The 22,141-nt window shown below is 39.8% G+C and overlaps 2 protein-coding genes and 1 long non-coding RNA gene across 3 annotated transcripts; all 3 read right to left on the bottom strand.

The window, feature by feature from the left end:
* Positions 1-1,213: 1,213 nt before the first annotated feature.
* LOC143858619 (putative 2-oxoglutarate-dependent dioxygenase AOP1) lies at positions 1,214-6,512 on the bottom strand. The gene is made up of 3 exons (XM_077369312.1): positions 6,072-6,512; positions 4,788-5,109; positions 1,214-1,725 (listed from the first exon to the last, which is right to left on the bottom strand). The coding sequence occupies exons 1-3, from the start codon at positions 6,455-6,457 to the stop codon at positions 1,474-1,476; spliced, it is 960 nt and encodes a 319-aa protein (XP_077225427.1). The 5' UTR covers positions 6,458-6,512; the 3' UTR covers positions 1,214-1,473.
* A 3,314-nt stretch (positions 6,513-9,826) lies between these two features.
* On the bottom strand, positions 9,827-11,655 carry LOC143858750 (uncharacterized). Its single transcript, XR_013239028.1, has 3 exons — positions 11,568-11,655; positions 10,202-11,452; positions 9,827-10,054 (listed from the first exon to the last, which is right to left on the bottom strand). It is a non-coding gene; the product is annotated as an uncharacterized LOC143858750 (long non-coding RNA).
* Positions 11,656-17,842: 6,187 nt separating this feature from the next.
* LOC143858789 (putative 2-oxoglutarate-dependent dioxygenase AOP1) lies at positions 17,843-20,853 on the bottom strand. Its single transcript, XM_077369503.1, has 3 exons — positions 20,341-20,853; positions 18,940-19,261; positions 17,843-18,203 (listed from the first exon to the last, which is right to left on the bottom strand). The coding sequence occupies exons 1-3, from the start codon at positions 20,724-20,726 to the stop codon at positions 17,955-17,957; spliced, it is 957 nt and encodes a 318-aa protein (XP_077225618.1). The 5' UTR covers positions 20,727-20,853; the 3' UTR covers positions 17,843-17,954.
* Positions 20,854-22,141: the final 1,288 nt, after the last annotated feature.

Genomic DNA, 22,141 nt, shown 5'->3' with positions numbered 1-22,141 from the left:
TGCCTGGTACATGCGAATCGACACATACATGCTGGAAGATGAGTTCCAGAAATGTCCTTATGAGCACACGTTATATATCAAGTCAAAAGCCAACGGTGATATGATGATTGTATGTCTTTATGACTTAATATTCACAGGAAATTGCAAGACAATGTTTGCAGAATTCAGGGAGGTGATGACCCGTCAATTTGAAATGACAGATATGGGATTGATGTCCTATTTCTTGGGCATCGAAGTGCAACAGACAAATGATGGCATATTTATTTCTCAGAAAAAGTATGCCAATGATATCTTGAAGAAATTCAAGATGGACTTCGCGAAGCCAATCCGGACTCCAGTTGCAGAACGTTTGGAGATGAAGAAAGAAGGAAGCGGAGAACTGGTAAACCCCACTTATTTTAAAAGCATTGTTGGTAGTCTGCGATATTTGACTTTCACTAGACCAGATATTGTTTATGGAGTAGGGCTTATCAGTTGATTCATGGAGACACCACAACAATCGCATCTATAAGCGGCAACGTGGATCTTGCGGTACGTCGGTAGTACTCGAGATCATGGAATTTTTTATACATGTTCTGACGATTTTAGTCTAGTAGGTTATACAGACAGTGATTGGGGTGATATTGAGACTCGTAAAAGCACTTCCGGGTATGTTTTCTATCTGGGAGCAGGAGTGTTTTCTTGGTCATCAAAGAAGTAACAGGTTGTTGCCCCGTCAACAGCAGAAGCAGAATACATGGCAGCAACTTCAGCGGCATGTCAAGCAGTATGGCTGTGTCGCATACTGGATGAGTTGAGGTACAAACATGGAGGCCCTAAAAAATCATGTGTGATAATAAATCTGCAATCGCACTTGCCAAGAATCCAGTTTTTCATGGCAGGAGCAAGCATATTGGGGTTAAATATCATTACATTCGAGATTTGGTCAAAGATGGGGAAATTGAGATTGAATTTTGCAGATCTGAAGATCGAGTGGCAAATATTTTGACAAAACCGCTGCAGGCGAATTCCTTTGAGAAATTGAAGATGATGCTCGGTGTTGTTGATTTTAAAAATCGATTTAAGGGAGGCTGTTGAAAATTAAATCGATATTTTAATGTTTGCGGACAAATCTTGAGATTGGTAGATCTTTGGCGGTTGGTCAAAAATTCGCCAAAGATATCAAGGCAATGTACCTTGAGAATGACATGCATTCTATATAATGCATGGTGTGTGAAATAAAAGATATACGAATCTTAACATCTCTCTCTACCTTAGCTTTCTCCTCATCCAGTAGAAGAAATACAATGGTGCAAATATCATTTTTCAAGACGAGAGTTATTTGAGTGGTTACTATAGAGTTTTTGGTTCCAACAAAGCTTAAAAGGAAGCAAAATCACAAACCTCTCTCCTATGTTTATGCATAACAAATAAGTAGATTACATGATAGTATGATACCAAGGCAAGCAATCTTCAATCCCCCTTTGCATGACGTCAAACACCAGCATAGATCTCAAGGGCATTCTCTTTAGCCAAGACATTCATATCTGAATAGATAAAAGTAAGGAAATCCATGAAGTTGAATGGCCTGAAGAGAAGTGGGTGTTCATTATCCACCAGCTCTTTAGGCACCTCTATGGTTCCCCCCTCTTTTGGTATGGAAAAAAGTCCATAAGAAAACCTCTCTTTCTCTTCAGACAGCATTACTCGATGTTTTACCGGATGAAGCCTTCCATTGCTCCATGCCTGAAACAAAATTACCATGTCCGTCAATCAGGAGCAAGATTTGACAACTATACTAGAAAATTAGTTGTTTTAGGCCCTGTTTGGATTGTAGGAATTTTATGGAAAAGTTTGGAAATGAATTTTTTGAAAATAAAAATTCTTACTTTTTCTGCATATGAAAAAATATAACTTGAGCCAACCCTATTCAATTTTTATTTAGAGCGACCTTCAATTTATGGTGATATCCCTCTAAATTAAGCATACCCATATCATTTCCCTTTCAATAGTGTGAAGATCCCCGAGAAATTTTTTTCCATCGAAAATGTTTTTCTTGCAATTCAAACAGGGCAGGGAATGATTTTTGCTAGAAAAGTTGCCTTATTTCCCAGTTAGGAGGTTTCCTAATTATAAATAAGTTTCCTAATTGGAGTTGGAAACCAAAACATGAATGCATTTTTTATTTTTTTTATTTTTTTGCAAAAGCAGCCTTCCACTTTGCTCTATTTGCAAAAAGGGTCTTCTGGTTTGAAATTTGCAAATAGAGTCATCACGTTAGAGTGAATTTTGCATAGCACGTCACGCCAACAACTTGTGACCCATATACCCATGGTAGATTTTTTTTGACTCAATTGAAAAAGGCCAAAACTTCCTTATACGTGAAAAAGGGCAAAAAATATTACCTTGCAAAAAAACTAACATAGCGGCAGTAATAATTTTATAATCAAGGGTGTGGTAATATCATTTCTAGATATACTAGTGTTCTAACGCATGGGTGTAAAAAAAATGGGCCTACCCCATCAAACACATGTGGATGGGTAAAATTGTGGGCCCCACTCTACACATGGGCTCGGACACAGTATAATCCATAATGTCTCCTTTTACTCGCAAACAACCAAAATCGTGGGTGGCAAGAGTGGGCGTGAGTAAGAGAGAATGCGATCGAGAGTTTTTTCTTGGGTTTCTCTAGATTTTTACTCTTAGGTTTTCTAAGGTTTTCCTTTTGTACGGTCTTAGATGAGAGGACAAGGAAAAAGTTGCAGGTTTGTGGGTCTGGGGGAATCCATTGTAATATTTGCAAATTGTTTCTCATAGTGGATGATCATATTCTCGCCCGGATGATGGTATCTTAGCCGAATCATGTAAAATCCCTGTGTACATCTTGTAATTTGTTTCTTAATACTTTTCTTCGATCAGATCGATTTTACCTGGCGGATTTTCTTAACACATTTGTATCTGATAGTCCTTGGAGTTGGAATCATGAGCAAGTGTCAAAAAACTCAAAGAACTCAAGAACTTCATCAAGGTAAAATGATTTGAGTTGGTGAGTTAACTCGGGTGAGTCAAAAGGAGTTTTTAATTGACAAGGTAGAGCAGAATTTCAGACTCGAACGAGAACTCGACCAAGGTAGAAAGAGTCGACCAAGGTAAAACGAGTTGACTCGGGCGAGCAAATTATTGACCTGCGGAGTCTAACAATGCCGACAAGTTTTCAAAACCTTAGTATGCAATCACCCCTTCTACCTCTCAAAAACATGTTTGGCGTACCATGGAAATCAAAGTAATTATCTAATCGTTACTGGGTCATGGGGTCAATAGCCGAGTTTGAATGTGGGTCCAAAATGAGGGTACTTGCTTCTAGCAAGATGTGGGCCCATTATTTGACCATAGTTCAGCGTGATATGACATGGAACGTTTGAGGCGTTCTAATGTATATATGGTCTTCTCCTTACCCTTCTCTACAACTACCTCTTCTGTGGACCCATTCCGTAAATAACATTATTGAAAAATAATTTGATTTGGTAAAAGAATGGAGAATTTATATGGTATGTGGCCATAAAGTCCTGTATTTTTCAAAAAAGTACTGTACGGCCCACTTCATAGAATGATCTATACCGTTCATTTGTTGGGCCACGGAGTAAATAGAATGTGCCCCAAAACTCATTTCCATCGGATGATCATAACACTCTGATCTGGAGAGGGTCTGTGCATTATAGAAACCTCTATAGATCGGAAGGTTAGGATCATCCGATGGAAATGAGTTTTTTTGGGCACAAACTATTTATGTTGTGGCCCAGCAAATAAATTAAACGGTTTGGATCATCCTATGAAGCGGGCCATACCTGGACTATACAGCTACTCACCATATAAAAACTCAAAGAAACGATGATATGAAGGCAAAAGTAACATTTTATATGAGATTTTATAAGGTGGTCGTGCATGTATGTGCGTGTGCGCCTTACAGTGGGCCCACATAATCGGATGATCTAAACCACTCATTTGTTGGACACCATTGTAGGCAGTCTATGCCCCAAAAATCTTCTCCAGAGGATAATCCAAACACAAAATATATTGGAGGCCAGGGTTAGGATTATCTTCCGGAAAAGATTTTTGGGGCACGACCTATGTATGATAGGTTGGGAACCAACAAATGACTGGTTTCAATCATCGATCCAGTTAGGTGGGTTCAGTGCACTTTTTCTATGGGGAATTGTTTAGAGGCGTTTTGTGATCCAAGCTGGCAAAAAATGACGCCCAAACTTCTACTTCACTCTTTTGAAAAGAAGGGTGATCCTACTACTATGTTCCGTTCCTAATTGGCCATATCGCACTATCTGATGACTACTTGTAAGTAAAGCATATACACCATAAGATTAAGAGGTGCATATCATCCAACCTGACTTGGCATAGTTGTTTAAGAAATGGGGGCAAACATATCATTTCCCTATTTAGCATCTTTTTTTGTAAAATTTGGGTTAGGGCGATCCTCTAATCTTTTAGTAACACTAGAGAAAGTGTCAACATGTGATACATACCTTATGACTATTCTATCCGTGAGATGTTTGAGATTGTGGGTCATCTATGGTTGTACCCACACTCCCTTGGTTTTATAAAGACACTCCACACACTATTACACACTTCTTTGATTAGCTGTTGATAGCCTTACCTTGGAATTGTAACAGCTTTTAGAGAAGTGTACAATGAAGAGAAGAGCGTTATTGATAAAACAAGGGAGTGCGGATGACCAAAATACACTTCATTTGTTCAATGTGAGTCACCAAATCGAGTGGAAAAAGGCAACGTACCTTGAATGATTCGCCCACGATGACTATTAAAGAGCCTCGGGAAGAAGGCACATGGATCCAGTCACCATCCTTGGATTGCACTTCAAGCCCTTGCACTTCGTCTAGACATAATATGGTAATGAAGTTTTTATCAGTATGAGCGACAAGTCCAATGGCAGATTCATTGCCAACAGGAGGGTTATATTTCATCACACGAAATATAGAGCTAGTGTCTCCTACGTGCGAATCGTAGCATTTCCCGGCACCGAAACTATCGAAGATCATCTTCCTGATCATTAGATCCAATTCTAACACCTTGCTACTCATGGAATTCAGAGTTTGGCTAGCCAAAAAAACAAAAAAACAAAAAACAATGTGAATCATAATCTTGGCAGTAATCAATTAATGAAAACAAGTAATTAGGTAAAATGCGTCATGATATGAAAATAAGGAAAATAAGAAAATGAAGAGTTGATTGCATTGCTAGCTGTTTTCTATAGACCCAAACCCCAATTGTGGTAAATAAAAAGAATTATTATGCTGGCGGTCATTGTAAAAATCATCATCACCGACTACTTAGTTGCTATCATTTATTAGCTACTTAGGTGTTGAGGAAGACCGTATCAAAGTCTTGGAAGCACCAACAACCACCTACAGCCGTAGAGTCCCCGGTGTGCTCTTTTGAGAGTCTAAAGATTTCCACCATACCCATCTGGGTCAGAATCTCAAGTCTTCACCTAAGATATTGGACCACAAAGGGGCTGGGAAAAATAGCCAGTTGTATTGGACGCCCCCGTACGTATTCATGGACACACAAATTGCTGAGGCTCAAGGCTTAGCTACGCTCTCGTCTGCATGGAAGTATCAGTAGAAGATCCTTTGCCAAATTCAATTCGTATCCATTCCCTCACAGGGATGCACTCCCAAACTATTGAATATGATTGGAAACCACATGCCTGTATGCAGTGTAAAGACTTCAGCTACACTCCGGAAAAATGTCCCCAAAGCAAAAAATCCGATCATATCCCCAAACAGCAACCAAGGCAAGAATGGGTCCAGAAAAAGAAGACCACAAAGACATCAAAGGACAGACTTATAGATGACCATGAAGACACAAAAACTGAGAAATTGGATACGGAACATGGGAGCCATAAAAAAAGGGCAAACCAAAAACAGACTCCTAATCCCTCTACAAATTTATTTAGCTCCCCTCATCTTAGGTGATCTAACGGTTTATTTCAACCCAATCCAACGGTGAGATCTCACATATTCTAACAGAGTTTATTAAGGGTAGAAGGATTTTACCAGAACGAGGGGTTCCCATCTGGCCACATGAGCTCGGTGAATGCCCGAGCCTGGTCCAATCTCGGTGCATCCTCCACACCCAAGCTCTCATAAAGAGGAACAACGTCCGAGCCACCGACGTAGCCATAGTAAGGCTTAGGGCTGAAGTTCTTCTTCTTTGTCTCAACAGGAAGATCAAAGAGAAGCTTAATGGCACCAAACATGTCTTCACGTAGATGGCTCGGAATCTTATCGGAAGCCACTTGGAAACAGCCGAACCTCTCGCACGCGTCTCGAACCTCTTGGCACAATAAGGTCCACCCCTCTGTCCCTTGCTCTAGCGCTAGAGGGTCCTTGCAGAAATCAACAAATGGGATTTGGGTCTGATTTTCTGAACCCATTCTCATCCACTATAGAACAATGACAATGGATTTCAAAAACCTCTTGCCCTATATATATATATACATCTATTCAAACTCTTGTCACCTTTAATTTGTCTTTTCCTGAAAATGTCTTTATTTTTAGGAAAAGTCAAACAACTGGGGTGGGGATATAAATATTGTATGATCAGCAAAAGACAAACCAAATGGGGTGGGAATATCATTTTGGATATATTGAGTAGCCGGCCGGCCGGCTAGCGGCTATAGGGTTGTGATTCCTTGGGCCACTTCATTTTTGACAAGTATATAAGAGTTTTTATATGTATATAAAGGAATATGATATTTTCACGCCCCCCGCATGTAATGCACGCCGTGATTTGACATAAAGTTGCCCAACTTTATGTCAAATCAGGTTATCAGGGAGCGTGCATGTAGTGTGGGGGGGGTGGGAATATCATCACCCGAGTATAAAACGGCAGAAATCCATGTCAACCTATATCTCTTTCTTGGCATTTCTTATTCATATGTGCACTTGACCATGTGGCATTTATGTAGGTCCTGCTAGAGTAGTTCTAAAACAATTTGTCATTAATGCATTTTGCTAAAAATAACTATATTCTTAGGTGGAGGGTTGAAGACACAGAAATACTAAATATTTTTATTGTTTTCAAATGTTACATATTGGGATTGAGGGTTGTAATGGCCAGCTGTGAATGAAAGCTACTTGTTTTATAAAACTCTTAGCTGTAAGGAAGATGGGAACCCGTTTCCTTTTAAAAAGGGATCTGTGACACGTGTACAATAAGACAAGAAAGAGTCATATTTTATGGGGCTGACTTTGACTTCTACAAATTTACCAAAATATTGCAAAATGATAATTAAATTTTCAAATAATGGCCTGCCATTTGTGGTGGCCAGATGCAACTAGGAGTGGCAAAATTCGCTGGAACTGAACCGAAACCGAGCCGAAACCGAACCGAAAATTCGGTTTCAGTTTGGTTAAACCAAACTGTTCTAATTTTGGTTCGGCTTCGGTTCGGTAGAACCAACCCAATTCAAATTTCGGTTCGGTAGAGCCAAACCGATGATAAGTTAGGTTTCGGTTTGGTTCGGTCTGGACAATGATAAATGTGCCCCTTTTCATAGGAAAATGATAAATGCACACCTTTTCATCGGTTCGGTTTGGGGGTTTGGTTTGGCTTCAATTCGGTTTGTACATATATATATATGTTCTGTTCAGTTCGGTTTGGGGGTCAAACCGAACCGAAACCAAACCGTTGCCACCCTAGATGCAACCAATGATGGTGGCAATTTTTTTTGAATAGTCAACCCTCTAACAAAGTTATTTTCATCATTCTTGACATTATTTTATGGGAAATGATATGAGCACAGCCATGTTTTGATAATTTCACTAACTCATCTTGTCCTTTATTATTTAAAGAGCCATCAACAGTTACTACTGTTTCCAAAAAGATCTCACAAGTCAATTAAAAAAGAAAAGAAATGGCTGGGCTTGTGCAATTATTAAAACATGAAAGTGCCAATATCAGTAGAAATTAGATGATGAATGGGCCTATAAACACGTACTCATCATCCCATCATTGATATTTGATCCAACAACAGCTCACTTTTAAGAAGTTGTTGTTGGATCAAATTATATCAAGGGTGGTACCTCCAACAACAGCTCATCATTGATATTTGGCCATACAACATATAATTTCTCCCAGTATCCGTAGCCATTTTATGCACCAAAATATAGTTCCGTTTTAGTTTAGGATTTTTAAAATTTTTTATTTTCATGATTTTTTAAACTTTTGATTATATTTTATTCTCTATTTTTTGTTTTTAAGCAACACAAAGGTTTTTATTAATTTTAAATAGAAACTAGTTGATGGCAAAAAGATAAGTGGATGAGGAAAGTAGTCTAAACCCTAATTTTAATATGGGATTTGCTAGCACATCGCAGAAGGCATTTCGCGGATGGCCTGTTGTATGTGAGAGCAGCCACACCGGCTCACTTTTCATGATGTAGCTGCTCTCACATGAAACAGGCCATCTTCGAAATGCCTTCTGTGATAGACGCCAGCAATATTAATTTTAATCGACTCTCAATCTTATACAACTTTTTAAATATTCTAAGTTTTTAGAGTTCATATATGTAGATTTTTTATTTTTTTTTTAATTACAAGATAAAGTCTCCAAAATTACACATAAAAGATGTAGAAAGTCCACAATCATATACAAAGACTATGGAGAAAGTTACAATCCGTAATTAATAAAACCAGAATAATAAAATATGTGGGCTTTTCCAAAGAAGCTTGTGGTTTAATAATGTATTGAACTGTCGCACTCACCGAACGTCGACAACATAATTAAGAGTTTAATGGTTAGGTTTTCTCAACAAATGACAAAAGTAGCTGGACCATGACGAATAATAGGTACCCATGACCTAGGCAGAGTTAGTGAGCCGTGTAATAAATGACCATTTTGCATGGTTCGTGGACCACTTCAGCGAGGCGCTGGGACCGGGCCTAGACGCTTGTCCAATTTTGGGTAACGGTCGATTGGTCGTAAGTCGTAACGGTAGGTATAATAAAGGGGAGAATTTAGGCTAATTCTTTTCTAATATTTTTTTAATATTCTTTAGATTAGTTAGTAAGTGTTATCAATTTGGGACCATTTTTAAGAGGGATGAAGTGATATTTATGTGCTTGGAGAGATATTGGAGTTTAATGCGAGGCATACCCTCAATTGGTCAAGTGCAAGGATATTTTGGTCTTTTGGGTGAGTGAATCTAAGCCTTTAGATCAGTCTTGAATGAGTCCGATTCATGTTCTCACTTTGGGCTTATGGCTTAAGGAGGATACAAAGGGATGATGTATGGACAGGGCCCATTGGATAATTTTGGGGTGTATATATCCACCCATAGGCCCCAGAGGTACTTAGATGTTAAGCATGCCCTCCTCAGTTATTTTCTGCTTGTCTCTTTGCCACTTGAAGACTGTCATGCCCCGAACCGAACCACACAACCACGTGTGACAACACCACATACCTGTAGCCAACCGCTCACAGATATGCAAGGCAAAGTATGTTAAAGTATAAAGGATAAAATAACGCCTTTCTCTAACAGCTTAAGCTATTGGAGAAGTTGGTAAGTTATCATGGTATCATAGCCAAAGGTCTCCAGTTCAAACCTCCCGGATAACAAAAATTCACATGTGATGGTCAGCTCAAAGTGGGACCACATGTGCCACGTGTTTGCCAAGTGGGCCACACATGTGGGGGAGTGTTAAAGTATAAAAGATAAAATAACGCCTTTCTCCAACAGCTTAAGCTAAGCTATTGGAGAAGTTGGTAAGTTATCAAAGTACACCAGAATAATCCGAATGGTAGAAATACTTTATTTTATTCCATTAGCTACTAGTTTGCTAACAAACCAGCTGAAAACCAAAAGGACAAATACTAGTAATGTTCTCACAAACCCAACCCAAATAAAGTAACCAATTATTACAGAGTTCTCAAAGTACTCACGAAAAGATAATAATGGAAATAAAACTAATCCAATGATATCAACGGTGCTCAATCTCTGAGCTCACAGTTACGATCTCAGTTAACTCTCAGGATCTGCAAGATATTATCAACAGTTAGCTAACAGCCTTGTACGTTAATATGAGGATCCATGACGGATCCGGGCATGCCATAAGACAACAAGAGGGTCACGAGATAACAGCAATCAATGAGCGTAATGATAAGGTAATCACGAAGGAATACCAACAATATAAGTATCCAATGCCAACAAGACCTTTGCTTCCTCGAACTGAGTGATGCAAGCACGAAATAATAATTACATGACTCCACCTGGGTACCCAAGCCACAGACTCATAGTACTTAGTATTCAATACATAGGGTCCACTGCACAAGCCACGAAAGCCCAACCAAAGCGACCCGCGTGTCAGGTATACTGCACAACCCACGAAGGCCCAACCAAAGCAACCTGTGAATACTACAATCTACTACAGGGAATACCACACAAGCCACGAGAGGCCGACTAAAGCATCTCACATATTGGAACATCTAATCATTCCAGTATACCGCACAAGCCATGAGAGCCCGACCAAAGTATACTAAGTGTGAAGTACACATTGTAATACTACCCATGCACCACCCAGCATGATAAAAAAATAAAAATAAAAATCCACGAGCACAAGCAAATAACAAAATATGCATTGAGCGTAGTGACGTACCAAGTCAGAACCAAAGGCATACACCAATATGGATTTCTTACAACAGAACATCAGAAGGGTATGTTGGCATGCCAAGTCCTAAATTATGAAGCTTAGGATGCAACCATCAACATGCAATCACATTTCCAAGTACCATAACAATGGGGATATCAACCAAGAAGTATAACACAAGACATATCCAACCCGAACACTATTAGAAACAATACAGGGTCCTTTTCTAAGGTACAATCCAACATAAAACGTACATCAAGATGTGCTCCTCAACTTTCTGGGTCTCCCAATCGCTCCCCTAAACATCACAAATCATCTTTTGTTTAGGAATCACGAAGCACAAAGCATTAACTAGCCCGAGAAATAACATGACAGACACAGTCCACTAAAATGGACGTAACTTTTCAACCACTCCTCCAAATTTCTTGTATTTATACTTGCTGGAAAGATATTAAAAGTTATATAACTTTCTAGCTTACCATTTTTCAAGATTCTTCCATCTAATATCCGAAAAACTGACTTGAAAAACGGTCAGCAGTATTATGACGGGAATGCACCCTCATCACGCTCCCCGTCCTCCGATCCGACCTTGGTTGGGTTCGATGGGTTCCTCATGTGAAAGGGAGTTCATCCAACATAATCCGATCTTCGGAAACCTATCAAGCGATGATCGGAGTGGATATATGGTTTAAATGGAACAAATCTTTATATTTCTTCCCCAAGTCATGAAAACAGCCACTCTCGGATTCCATGGGATTTCTTCAACGTGAGAAACCCTATGGACGATCTATAGATAGAACAAATTAGGCAGAGAAGTACGAAGAAAAATCAGTCGTTGCGTAGAAAATCCCTATTCCCATCATTCAAATGACAAATCTACACAAATTAGAGTGAGTTCTTACCTTGATCTTGAATTTCGGTCAACAAACTTGATCTCCCTTGGTCCTCCGCAAGATTTCTCCTCTCTCCCACGGCCGTTCCTCTTTGGTTTGGCAAAAGTTCTGTAGGATTTGTCACAAATTAGTATTTATACTTTCTCAAGAAAAGCCCTAACTTCTAATTAGGGCAGGGACGAAAATGCCCTTCCTCAATAAGGAGGTAACAAATCTTTTAGAGGGGTGTTTTGGACAATTGGGGTATTACAAAGACCCAGTGGGCCTCATTTATTTTATTAATTTTTGTTGCATTTTTTTTAGCGTGATGATATTTTCAGCCCCCTGCAGTACGCATTTGCGCCCCTTTTAATGTGATTTGACGTCGAAAAGAGTTAAAGTTGCCCACTGTTTACATTAAGGGAGGGGGGGGGGGGGGGGGGCGAATGCGTACTGCAGGATGGGTGAAATTATCATCTCCCTTCTTTTATTCTGTAAACTAATGTTAGTCATGTAGGCAAAATGTAGGGCTGACAATTAAACTCGAAAAAAGGGGGATCCGCCCCGCCCTGAACGAGGTGGGGATTCGCCGATTTAAGAGGGGGACTGGGTTTGAAAAAATTCTCCGAAGTGGGACAAGGCAGGGATGGAGATTGCTCTTGCTTCGCCCGCCCTGTCAACAAAATTAAATTTTCCGCTATTAAATTTGGGTTTGTCGCTTTTAATTTGGGGTTTGTCAAAGCTTTTTGGGAACTGTAATAACCTTTTGACAGCCCTTTAAACACTAAAAGACAAGAAGCTCCGCAGAAATATCAAAACAATTTATCATTTTCCTTTTATAAAATATAAAATATCAACATCTGCTATAAAATATTATATATTTATATATTTATACTTATTTTGTAGAATGTTTTATTTCCCACCAATCATACGCACTCCCCCTAACTATGCAACATGTATTCTCTGGCATAAGACCCACATCCCATTCTATTATAAGCCCTTGTTACTTTCAAAGTTACCTCATAATTAAGTTTTAAAACTTAATTAATTAATTCTATTATCAGTGTAGTTTAATCTTGTATTTCTCTCTTATTGCTTCTATATATAATGGTAATTTATGGGTTTTTTCCTTTCAAATCTTCTTCTTATAATTCTTGCTTACTGCTTCTTTAATGCTAATTTTTTGCTCTCTCTCTCTCTCTCTCTCTCTGTCTCTCATTTTCATCTTTTATTCTCATTTTCATCTTTTATTCAATACTTCCTTGTCTTGGATATTTCGCACTGCTATTAAAAGGAAATTGTTCTTAAATGAAAATGGCATGGGTTGGAAACACAGAGGCAATCTAATTGAGATGAGCTCATCTCAATGTGCAATTGTGCATGAGAAAATTTTCAACAGCTGCTTTCCAAACACAATGATGATGTCAGCACTTTCCCACGGACTCCTATTTCGTAGGGCCCATGCCTATCTTGAAGTAAAATCGGGTCGGTTTCTCGTCTAATGAATCCCCGAGAATTATTGGCCGCAGGTACATGTGGGGCCTACTCATTTAGTGATGGATGGGCTATGGAGCAAAATCCACTACTATTAGAAGATTCTATCTCACTAATTTGTGGTTGTTAAACGGCAAGATTTAAAAAAGAAAAAGAAAAAAAAGGAAGGCCTCAATTCATGAAGAAAGCATGATAGTAGTGTAAGTCGATCGGGTCGAGTTGGGCCAGGTTAAGGCCAATCCTTTGCCTGATCCAAAGACCCAAAACCTCCACACTAACCCGCCCCAACCCGAGTTGGCTAGTTGCTTCAAGTAAAACCTAAACCAACCAGCCTTTGAGGGCACATTTAGCTACCATGAATTTTATTTTTATTTTTTTCAGGATAAATTGGTGTCTCCGAGTGGAGATGAGGTTGAAGTGGCTAAACATCAAGAGACAAGAAAACAAGAAACTAGCGTCTCTAAGTGATGATAAGTGGCTAAAAATCAGGAAACAAAAAACTCTACTCAAAATTGGCTTTACTTTTTCCTCACTTTTAACTACTTCTCAAGCTCATCTCAATTATGTCCACATTGTTTGGATGATCCAAAGCATTCATTTGATGGGCCCTGACATAAATAAGGTGTGCCCAAAAAATCAGCTCCATCGGATCATCCTAACCCTTCAATCTGTGGACGAACCGTCAACTAAGTGGGCCTACCTTATACAAATTGAAACTACAGGAGGTGTGGTTGTCACGTTTTAAACTATAGGGGTAGAAGTGGATGGGTCAGAAACTAGAGGGGGTGTAAATCTAATTTTCCTTATATATATTTTTTAATATATAACTAAAGATGACGTTTGAAAATCTGAATTCAACGCTACATGTTTGAGGGCATCTCCATTCTCCACATATACAGGCCGAGGCCAACTAGACCAAATGACCATTACCAACCATACACATACGCCATAGGAGGAGTCCATATATGGGATCGGACCCCAGCCTATGCAATATCATTTCCCTAAACAATAAAAATAAAGGGGTTTGCTAGGGACCATCGCAGAAGGCATTTAGTGGATGTGCCGTTGCATGTGAGAGCAGCCACCTCAGATAAATTAAATGAATAAGACAAAATCATAGCCTCTAAAATCGGTTGAGTCTCCGAGAGCAAAAAAAGACAAGAGTACAAGCACTAGAGCTCATGAAGGAGGAAGAAAAAAATTCTAGTTTGGCTCTTGCCACTCTTGCTCGAGAAAGATGATATGCATCTTCATTTGCCGACCTCCTAACATGATGATAGAAAACTCTATGACCCTCAACTCAGTCTACTATCTCATCAAAGATCTCAAAAAATCTTCACGGGGGAGTAGATTGCCCTTCCAACCACCTAGAAAACTCTATGACCCTCAACTCGGTCTACTATCTCATCAAAGATCTCAAAAACTCTTCACGGCGGAGTAGATCGCCCTTCCAACTACCTAATCACGTTTAAGGAGTCTTCTTCCAATATGAGATTGTGCATATCTCTATCTTACGTCAGTCTTAGGCCTTGAAGGATAGCTTCCACTTCCGCTTCATTTGAATCTTTAATTCTTATTGGCCTGAGAAAGCCGGCCACTTTGTAACATTATTCTCATCTCTTAGAAGGCCTCCTATACCTGAGGGTCATGGGTTGCCCAAACTGGATCCATCAAAATTTAGCTTCAACCACTCAGATTGGGGTGAGGGAGGGGTCAGAGGTCGAATAAAGAGAGAAATCGGGAAGGATTTTCGCCCATGAGATCACTAAAGAGATAATCCTATAGAAGGAGAAGGAAGCACTCTTGACCACATTCTTATAAGTAGTTAAGTACAGGCATTTCCAGATGGATGCTCTCAACAAAGTGCATTTATTATTTCTTTAGGCCATGTTTGGCTGTCATTGATTTTTTTTCATGGTAAATCGGTGTTTCCAAGTGGTGAGAGAGGAGTAGGGAAGCGGGAGAAGAAGAGAGACTTGAGAGGGCACGATTGAGATGAGCGTGAGAAGTGCTAAAAATCAGGCAAAAGTCTATCCTAGTTTGAGTAGAGTTTTTTGTTTTCTGATTTTTAGCCACTTCACCTCATCTCCAATTGGAGCAACCAATTTATCATGAAAAAAAAAATTCATAATAGCCAAACGTGCTCTTAAGATGACAATTTTTCTGAGTCATTTTTATACACGACCTTATAAATGCACTTTGTTGACATTGACCATTGGGAGCGCCCTTGTAGCTGGTTTTTGCAATGATGCCCTTCAGTTTATCATCCCTCTTCAAGAGATTATTTAAATTCAGTATTACAACCTCCAAAAATGAGGATTTAAGCTGTTTCCTAAGGGTGTAAATGGATATTTGAACATTCGATTACTAGGGCTGCAACTCGAGCCGGGTAAAACCCGACCCGCATCGACCCGACCCGAAAATAGCCTGGGTCGGGTTCAGGTTTCATGGGTTTCGGGTCGAGCCGGGTTCAGCATTCAAAAGCCCGCATGAATCTCGGGTCGAGCCGGGTTTGAAGGGGCCCGACCCGACCCGACCCGAGTTACATAAGTTATAGTATGTACATTTTTTTCTATTGTTAGTTAAAAGTTAAAGGGATAATTACATTTACACCCCCTCTAGTTTCTGACACATCCACTTCCACTCCTATAGTTTAAAACGTGACAAATACACCCTTGTAGTTTCAATTTGTTTAAGGTAGGCCCCCTCAGCTGAAGGTTCGTCCATAGATTGAAGGGTTAGGATGATCCGATGGAGCTGATTTTTTTGGCACACCCTAACTATGTCAGGACCCATCAAATGAACGCTTTGGATCATCCAAACAATGTGGGCCCACATTATTTGGATGATTTTTTGGTAGTGTTTGGATTCAGGTAGGGGCCCACATTATTTGGATGATCCAAAGCGTTCATTTGATGGGTCCTGACATAGATAGGGGTGTGCCCAAAAAATCAGCTCCATCGGATCATCCTAACCCTTCAATCTATGGATGAACCTTCAGCTGAGGGGGCAAACATTAAACAAATTGAAACTACAGGGGTGTATTTGTCACGTTTTAAACTATAGGGGTGGAAGTGGATGTGTCAGAAACTAGAGAGGGTGTAAATGTAATTATCCCAAAGTTAAAAGTGAAAATCCACGCACCCACTATTACTGTATGTGAGTGTAATTTCTGCTTCTATGAGTTGAGTTGATTCCAGTGTTTGATTCAGCATTGTTTGATTGTAATTACAACATTGTTTGATTACAACATTGTTTGATTCAAGTGTGATGTGAGTGTAATTACATCATTGTTTGATTCAAGTGTAATGTGAGTGTAATTTCTGCTTCTATGAGTTGAGTTGCCTTGCCAAACAAGAATTTTCCTTAAAAAATTGCGTCAACGTGAAAAAACCCGACCCGACCCGAACCGACCCGAGATTTATCATGGGTAGGGCCAAGTTTGGGAATCGTGGGTTTTCCGAAAAAAAAACCCGACCCGACCCGACCCGAGATATTTCTCGGGTAGGGTTGGGTTCTCCAAAACCCGACCCGCCCGACCCGAGTTGCAGCCCTATCGATTACCGTCCGCATCTGAATCCGTTTAAAGCAAATATTATCCGAATCCGTTTCAAGCGGATATTATCCGAATCCGTTTATGAGATATCCGGCTCTTAGCGAACGCGAATCTGGTAAGTGGTATATCCGATCCGTTTAACATCCGAATCCGAGAAGTACATCCTTTTTATTTAATATTACTAATATCATTAATATTTATTTTTATTAATGACACATTATCTTTTGTTTCCAAAGAAAAGAGAATTTTCTTTTTAGAAAAACAAAAACAGTTTTGGGTGGGAAATGGAGTAATCTCATTTTAAGGGCATTCTTAGAGTTTGACATGGCTTCTTTATAAAGCAACACATGTGGGTTGTAGGATGAAAGAGACAAATGGATGATCGTGATTGAAAGAAGATGGCATAGCTTCTAGAGAATTCTAAAGCAAAAAGGCCATATAAGTCATTGATGGTAAATGGACGGCCCGGGTCAATTTTCCAACTTAGGGTTATATAAAAAACCCAAAATGCAATTAAAAGATGAGACTTTTAAGGTTTGCAAGGAGAAACAAGAAAGAAGAGAAAGGAAGAGGCCGAGACACCATCTCTTGCATTTCTTGGTGCCCCCAACCCCCACCAAAATCCACCGCCACTCCTCTCCACCTTCTCACGAGTCATGGTCACCTCCATCACCGCAAGTCACTTCCTTCTCTAACCCAATCACCATCTCACCATCAGCACTCCCACTTCTCCTATTCAAAATAACCCAAACCCATTCCATCATATACAAAAAAAAAAAACACCCAAATAGCACTACCAACACCATCCATCCTCACCGCCTCTCTCTTTCTCTGCCTTTGTTTTAAAAGGAAGAATATGATCTCATATATTTTAGGGTTTGAGAGTTAATTTTGAGAAGAGAAGATAGAGGTCTGGTTTTAGGGTATGGAAAATTCATTCGAGAAGTACGAAAGAGAAGAAAGATAAAGTGCTGCAATAAAATGTTCAAATTTACATGATAAACGGATATGGATAGTATCCGAATTCGAACAATATCCGTCGGAATCGAATTCGGTAATAGATATTAAATATCCGTCGAATTCGAATCCGGGGAAATCGGATAGTGTACACTGTAATCGAATTCGGATATAGCCATATCCGCTCCGAATTCGATCCGTTTACACCACTACTGTTCCCCAAAAAAGCAAGTAGAACAACATTATAGCATTATATGATGAAAACTTGAACCCTTAAAACAATATTCTTAGTGTTTGTATTAACATCATATTTATTATCACATAAACAAACATCATAGATTGATTTGTAAACATGAAACAGAACACACAGGCAAATAGGAAGATCTGTACGCCGAGAAAAGAAAAGAAAATTATATTCCAGCATGTTCCTTTAGGGCAGTGAGGCCATCCTTACTAAAATCTGAGAAATAGTGGCGCTTGAATTCCAAGTATTGAAAAGGCTTGAAAACCTGTGGGTGTTCTTCATCCACAAGTTCTTCCGGGCACTTTATAATCCATCCGTCCTTCGGAACCATGAACAGCCCTACCGACAACCTCTCCTTGCTTTCGCTCATCATCACACGGTGACGAGGTGAATGGACTCTTCCATTGCTCCATGCCTGCAAAAAAAAAATGCAAAACCGAAACATCAAAATTGTTTGTTACAAGCATAGGTCTGGCACAGAATGGGCACATATGTGGCGTTTTGACCATGATCATGCAGATCGCCTCAAGGGGGATCCACCAAATCAATGATCTTGATCACACATGTATGTTATGTGGGACTCAATGTTGATCATTAAGATTATGTCTTGAAATTGATTGATCGGGTAGTGAACTCATAAATTTAAGTCCTCTCCCTTTGTTTCTACCTCATAAAAATACATATGGGTGCAATTGAGGCTCTAGAATTGACATCTGATTCCAATTTTGCCTAATTCTAGAGTTGGGTCCAAAAAATAATAATAATAACAGAATCAACGTGGAATAATTGACACCATGTGGAATTAAAAGGGGGAAAATGCCAGAATCTCTTTCCCACCCCAAGAGGAATCTGAATATGACGTTGATTCCGATTCCTAATTCCGGCAATCCAAGCGAAGCCACTAGAGTTTGCATAAATCAGGTGGGACCCCAAGCCAGCATGGAGGGCCACTGGGCTTGGCATCCCAGCCGTCCCGTCCTGATAGCGCTTATCTAGTATAAAATATGGGAGATGATAAATTCGCACCCGCTGTAGGACACCCTGCCACAATTCACGTTACAAGGGGTGCGAATTATTCTACGGCGGTTGCGAAATTATCATCTCCCTAAAATATATATAAATTGAGATATATGGAAATTAGAAAAACTTACCACAAATGAATCACCAGTGAAGACCATGAAGGAGTTGGGAGATGGTTTGATGAGGGCCCATTCCCCTTCTTCGGTAAAAACTTCCAACCCATCCACATCATTTTGGCACAAAATTGTGAAGAAATTTAAGTCCGTGTGAGTGCCAAGACCCACGGCCGGGTCAGACCCACTTGCAGGGTCGTAATGCATTATATGGAAAACGGTTCTCAAGGATTCTGTTTGAGAATCGAGGTACTTTTCCACCCCCAAACTCTCCAAAATTATCCCCCGAAGCATCCTTTCAAGGCCAATTAACTTCTGAACAAATGAGTAGATTTCTTCACTGCCAAAACATTAAAAGTAGTGAGATGCTTAGTGAACTACCTCTCTCTCTCCCTCTTCCATGCACCCTTTCTGATCCTCTCTACTCTATCCACTCGGCAAATTAATATTCTCGGGAAAAAATATTTCATGGTCCCCAGATATGGCCAAAAAATTATGCAATCTTAGCAAGAAAAAATACCCTTATTTTTTTTTTAATGGCAAAAAATACCCCTATTTTGTGAACTTCAGATCCTCTCTCCCCTTATTCGGGCCCCTCTAGCCCTCATTTTTTTTAGAATGACACCTCTGGGCCCACATTAATTAATTGAATCTGAATTTGACCAAGTTAATGTTAGAGCAATGATAGATGCAAGGGAGCCCTTGCATAAAGAGCGGCAGAAGGGCTCTTCATTGGATCCACGCCATTTTCAGTTACATTTTGAAATCGGTTGAAAAAGAAAAATCAGTTACATGTGATGATGTGGATCCAATCATGAGCCCTTTTGCCGCTCTTTATGCAAGGGCTCCCTTGTATCTATCATTCCTCTAATGTTAGATCTCTATATATAGTACAGAATTTATATATAGAAAAAATTTGCTAGGGACCAACGCAGAAGGCATTTCGCACACTGGCTGTTGCAGTAGAGAGCAGCCTATCAGACAAATTAAATGACTAAGACAAAGTCTGTTGAAAATTGTGCCTATGTGTATGCTCTCTCATGAAACAACCGGTCCACGAAATGCCTTCTGCAATGGTCCCTAGCAAATCCCTTTTTGAACTATGGTTTTATCATCATAGAACCCATGGTTTTTGTGCAACTGTTGTAGATGATGTATAAATGATTAAATAACGCCGTCCCAAACAGCTTCAGCTTTTGGAGTAATTGGTTGTTTTCACATGGTATCATAGCTATTGCCTCATGCGGCCAACCTTCAAAACAAGAGGGGCCACATGTGAGGGTGAGTGTTGAAGTGTAAATGATTAAATAATTAACACTGTCTCGAACAGCTTAAGCTTTAGGAGTATTTGGTTGTTTTTCACCTTTTAAAACTACGATCGTCAATAACTGGGGCCGAGTTTTTAATCCTTGAGCTCACCTAAAACTTGGGTTCCCTTCAGGCCACATGATGTTCGTAAATTTCTCAAAGCTTTCACGCACATCAGCATCCTTGATACGCACATTCTGGATCAAAGGGGCCGTTGGATACTTTCCCTTGCCCATGTATTGGGGGAAAGGCTGGTCAGGTGTAGATTCGCTCTTCACCGTGGCTTCGAGGCGGAGTGCAAAGAGATCTTTCACTAAACTGAAGAGTTTTTTACGATCGACGGTAGAAACCATAGGGAATACAACCTCAAAGCAACCAAATTGTTGTGTGGCGCTCAAAACCTGACCTCGGAGTCGTTCCCATGACTTCGTTCCGGCCTCCAACTCCTCCCCAGAGAAATCAATGGTGGGAAGTTTTGGAATTGTTTCACTCGGCATTCTCTCTTCTGCAGAGGATAAAGAGAAAACTAAGAAGCGTCTTTCTCTCTCCCTCTCTAGCCTTACAAAGCTTCTAGTTCTTGAGCACTGTCTCCACTATAATGCATTAACCATTGTTCACACACAATTATTTATAGGATTATATGATATTTCCACTCCGTTTCCTAACATTTCCACCCTATTCGTTTGTCTGTTTGTACAAATTTTTGTCCCTGACAGCCCACTCACTAGTGCCATTTATACCTATATAAGAATATGGTTTTAAAATTACTAAAGAAATATGATGCTTTGTCTTTTTAAATGGCCTTAATGCATTGTCCATGAGTAAAGTAACAGGGAGGGCCATCCGGGAGATTCCCATTACGATCATTCCATTGCACAAGGAGTTTTTTATTAACACCTTCTTGATGTCGGTGGTGGAGTCTTTTAGGACTCCTATATTAAGATGTAAACCAAGCATCCGATGAGCACTGGCAACGGGGAAACCGATTTGGAGAGGTTATCCTTATACGGAAAAAGGTGGTGCGTACATCTTTGGGGAAAAATAAGGGAACAAGAGAGGTTCATGTAAAGCTTCAAGAAAAGAGTGTATTCTTGGCACTTGTGGAGGACTTGAAGAAGATATTTGGATCTCTTGAAGAAGAAGGTGAAGCACATCCATCTAGGGAGCAAAGGCGCTTGGATCCTAGACGGCGTAGGGATTATTTCTTGTGTAATCAAGAAAAAGCTTTGGGCTTTTGTGATCCGGTGAGTGCTTCTTGTAACCCACTTATTTTCCACATAGTGAAATCTTTTGAAGTCTTCTCCTGTAGACGTAGCCACACACATCGTGTGGTGAACCACGTTAAACCTTAGTGTTCTTGTGTACTTTATTTTTTGTTTGTCTTGCACTTTTATTTATTTGTTCTTGCAAATTCACTTCGGCAACGCTGGGTATTGTTAACACGAAAATCCAAAAACACACTTCCGTGTTCGGATTGTTAACAGGTCACTGCGGAGGGCTGATTTTGAGACCCAATTTCGCAACAAGTGGTATCAGAGCTTTTGTTCTATAATGGAGGTGACAGTTTCTAGTGCAAAGTTTGAAGTGGAAAGATTTGACGGAAGAAATAGTTTTAATTTGTGACAAGTCAATGTTCGTAATTTGTTGGTTCAACAAGGATTACATAAATCACTGTTAGGGAAGGCTAAGAAACCTCCAGATATGTCAGATGGTGATTGGGATAACATGGATTTGAAGGCTATGAGCTCTATTCGCTTGTTGTTGGGAAACGATGTCAAATACTATGTTATGCATGAGAAATCTGCAGCGGATATATGGTTGAAACTTGAGAGTTTGTACATGACAAAGTCCCTCACAACCAGGTTGTATTTAAAACAACAATTATACACCTTGAAGATAAAGGAAGGGACTT

Source organism: Tasmannia lanceolata, unplaced genomic scaffold (assembly GCF_043159265.1).
Source record: "Tasmannia lanceolata isolate RefF3 unplaced genomic scaffold, GAP_Taslan_0.1 ptg000026l, whole genome shotgun sequence".
NCBI classification, from domain to species: Eukaryota; Viridiplantae; Streptophyta; class Magnoliopsida; order Canellales; family Winteraceae; genus Tasmannia; species Tasmannia lanceolata.
This window is presented reverse-complemented; position numbering and strand designations above follow the sequence as displayed.

Excerpts from the sequence above, each read along its gene's own strand:
- LOC143858619 (XM_077369312.1), bottom strand. The coding sequence starts at position 6,457 with ATGAGAATGGGTTCAGAAAATCAGACCCAAATCCCATTTGTTGATTTC. Across the intron at positions 5,110-6,071 it reads GATGGGAACCCCTCGTTCTG|CCAAACTCTGAATTCCATGA; the intron begins GTAAAATCCTTC and ends TTTTTTGGCTAG. Across the intron at positions 1,726-4,787 it reads TCGTGGGCGAATCATTCAAG|GCATGGAGCAATGGAAGGCT; the intron begins GTACGTTGCCTT and ends ATTTTGTTTCAG.
- LOC143858789 (XM_077369503.1), bottom strand. The coding sequence starts at position 20,726 with ATGCCGAGTGAAACAATTCCAAAACTTCCCACCATTGATTTCTCTGGG. Across the intron at positions 19,262-20,340 it reads GAAGGGAACCCAAGTTTTAG|TGAAGAAATCTACTCATTTG; the intron begins GTGAGCTCAAGG and ends ATGTTTTGGCAG. Across the intron at positions 18,204-18,939 it reads TCACTGGTGATTCATTTGTG|GCATGGAGCAATGGAAGAGT; the intron begins GTAAGTTTTTCT and ends TTTTTTTTGCAG.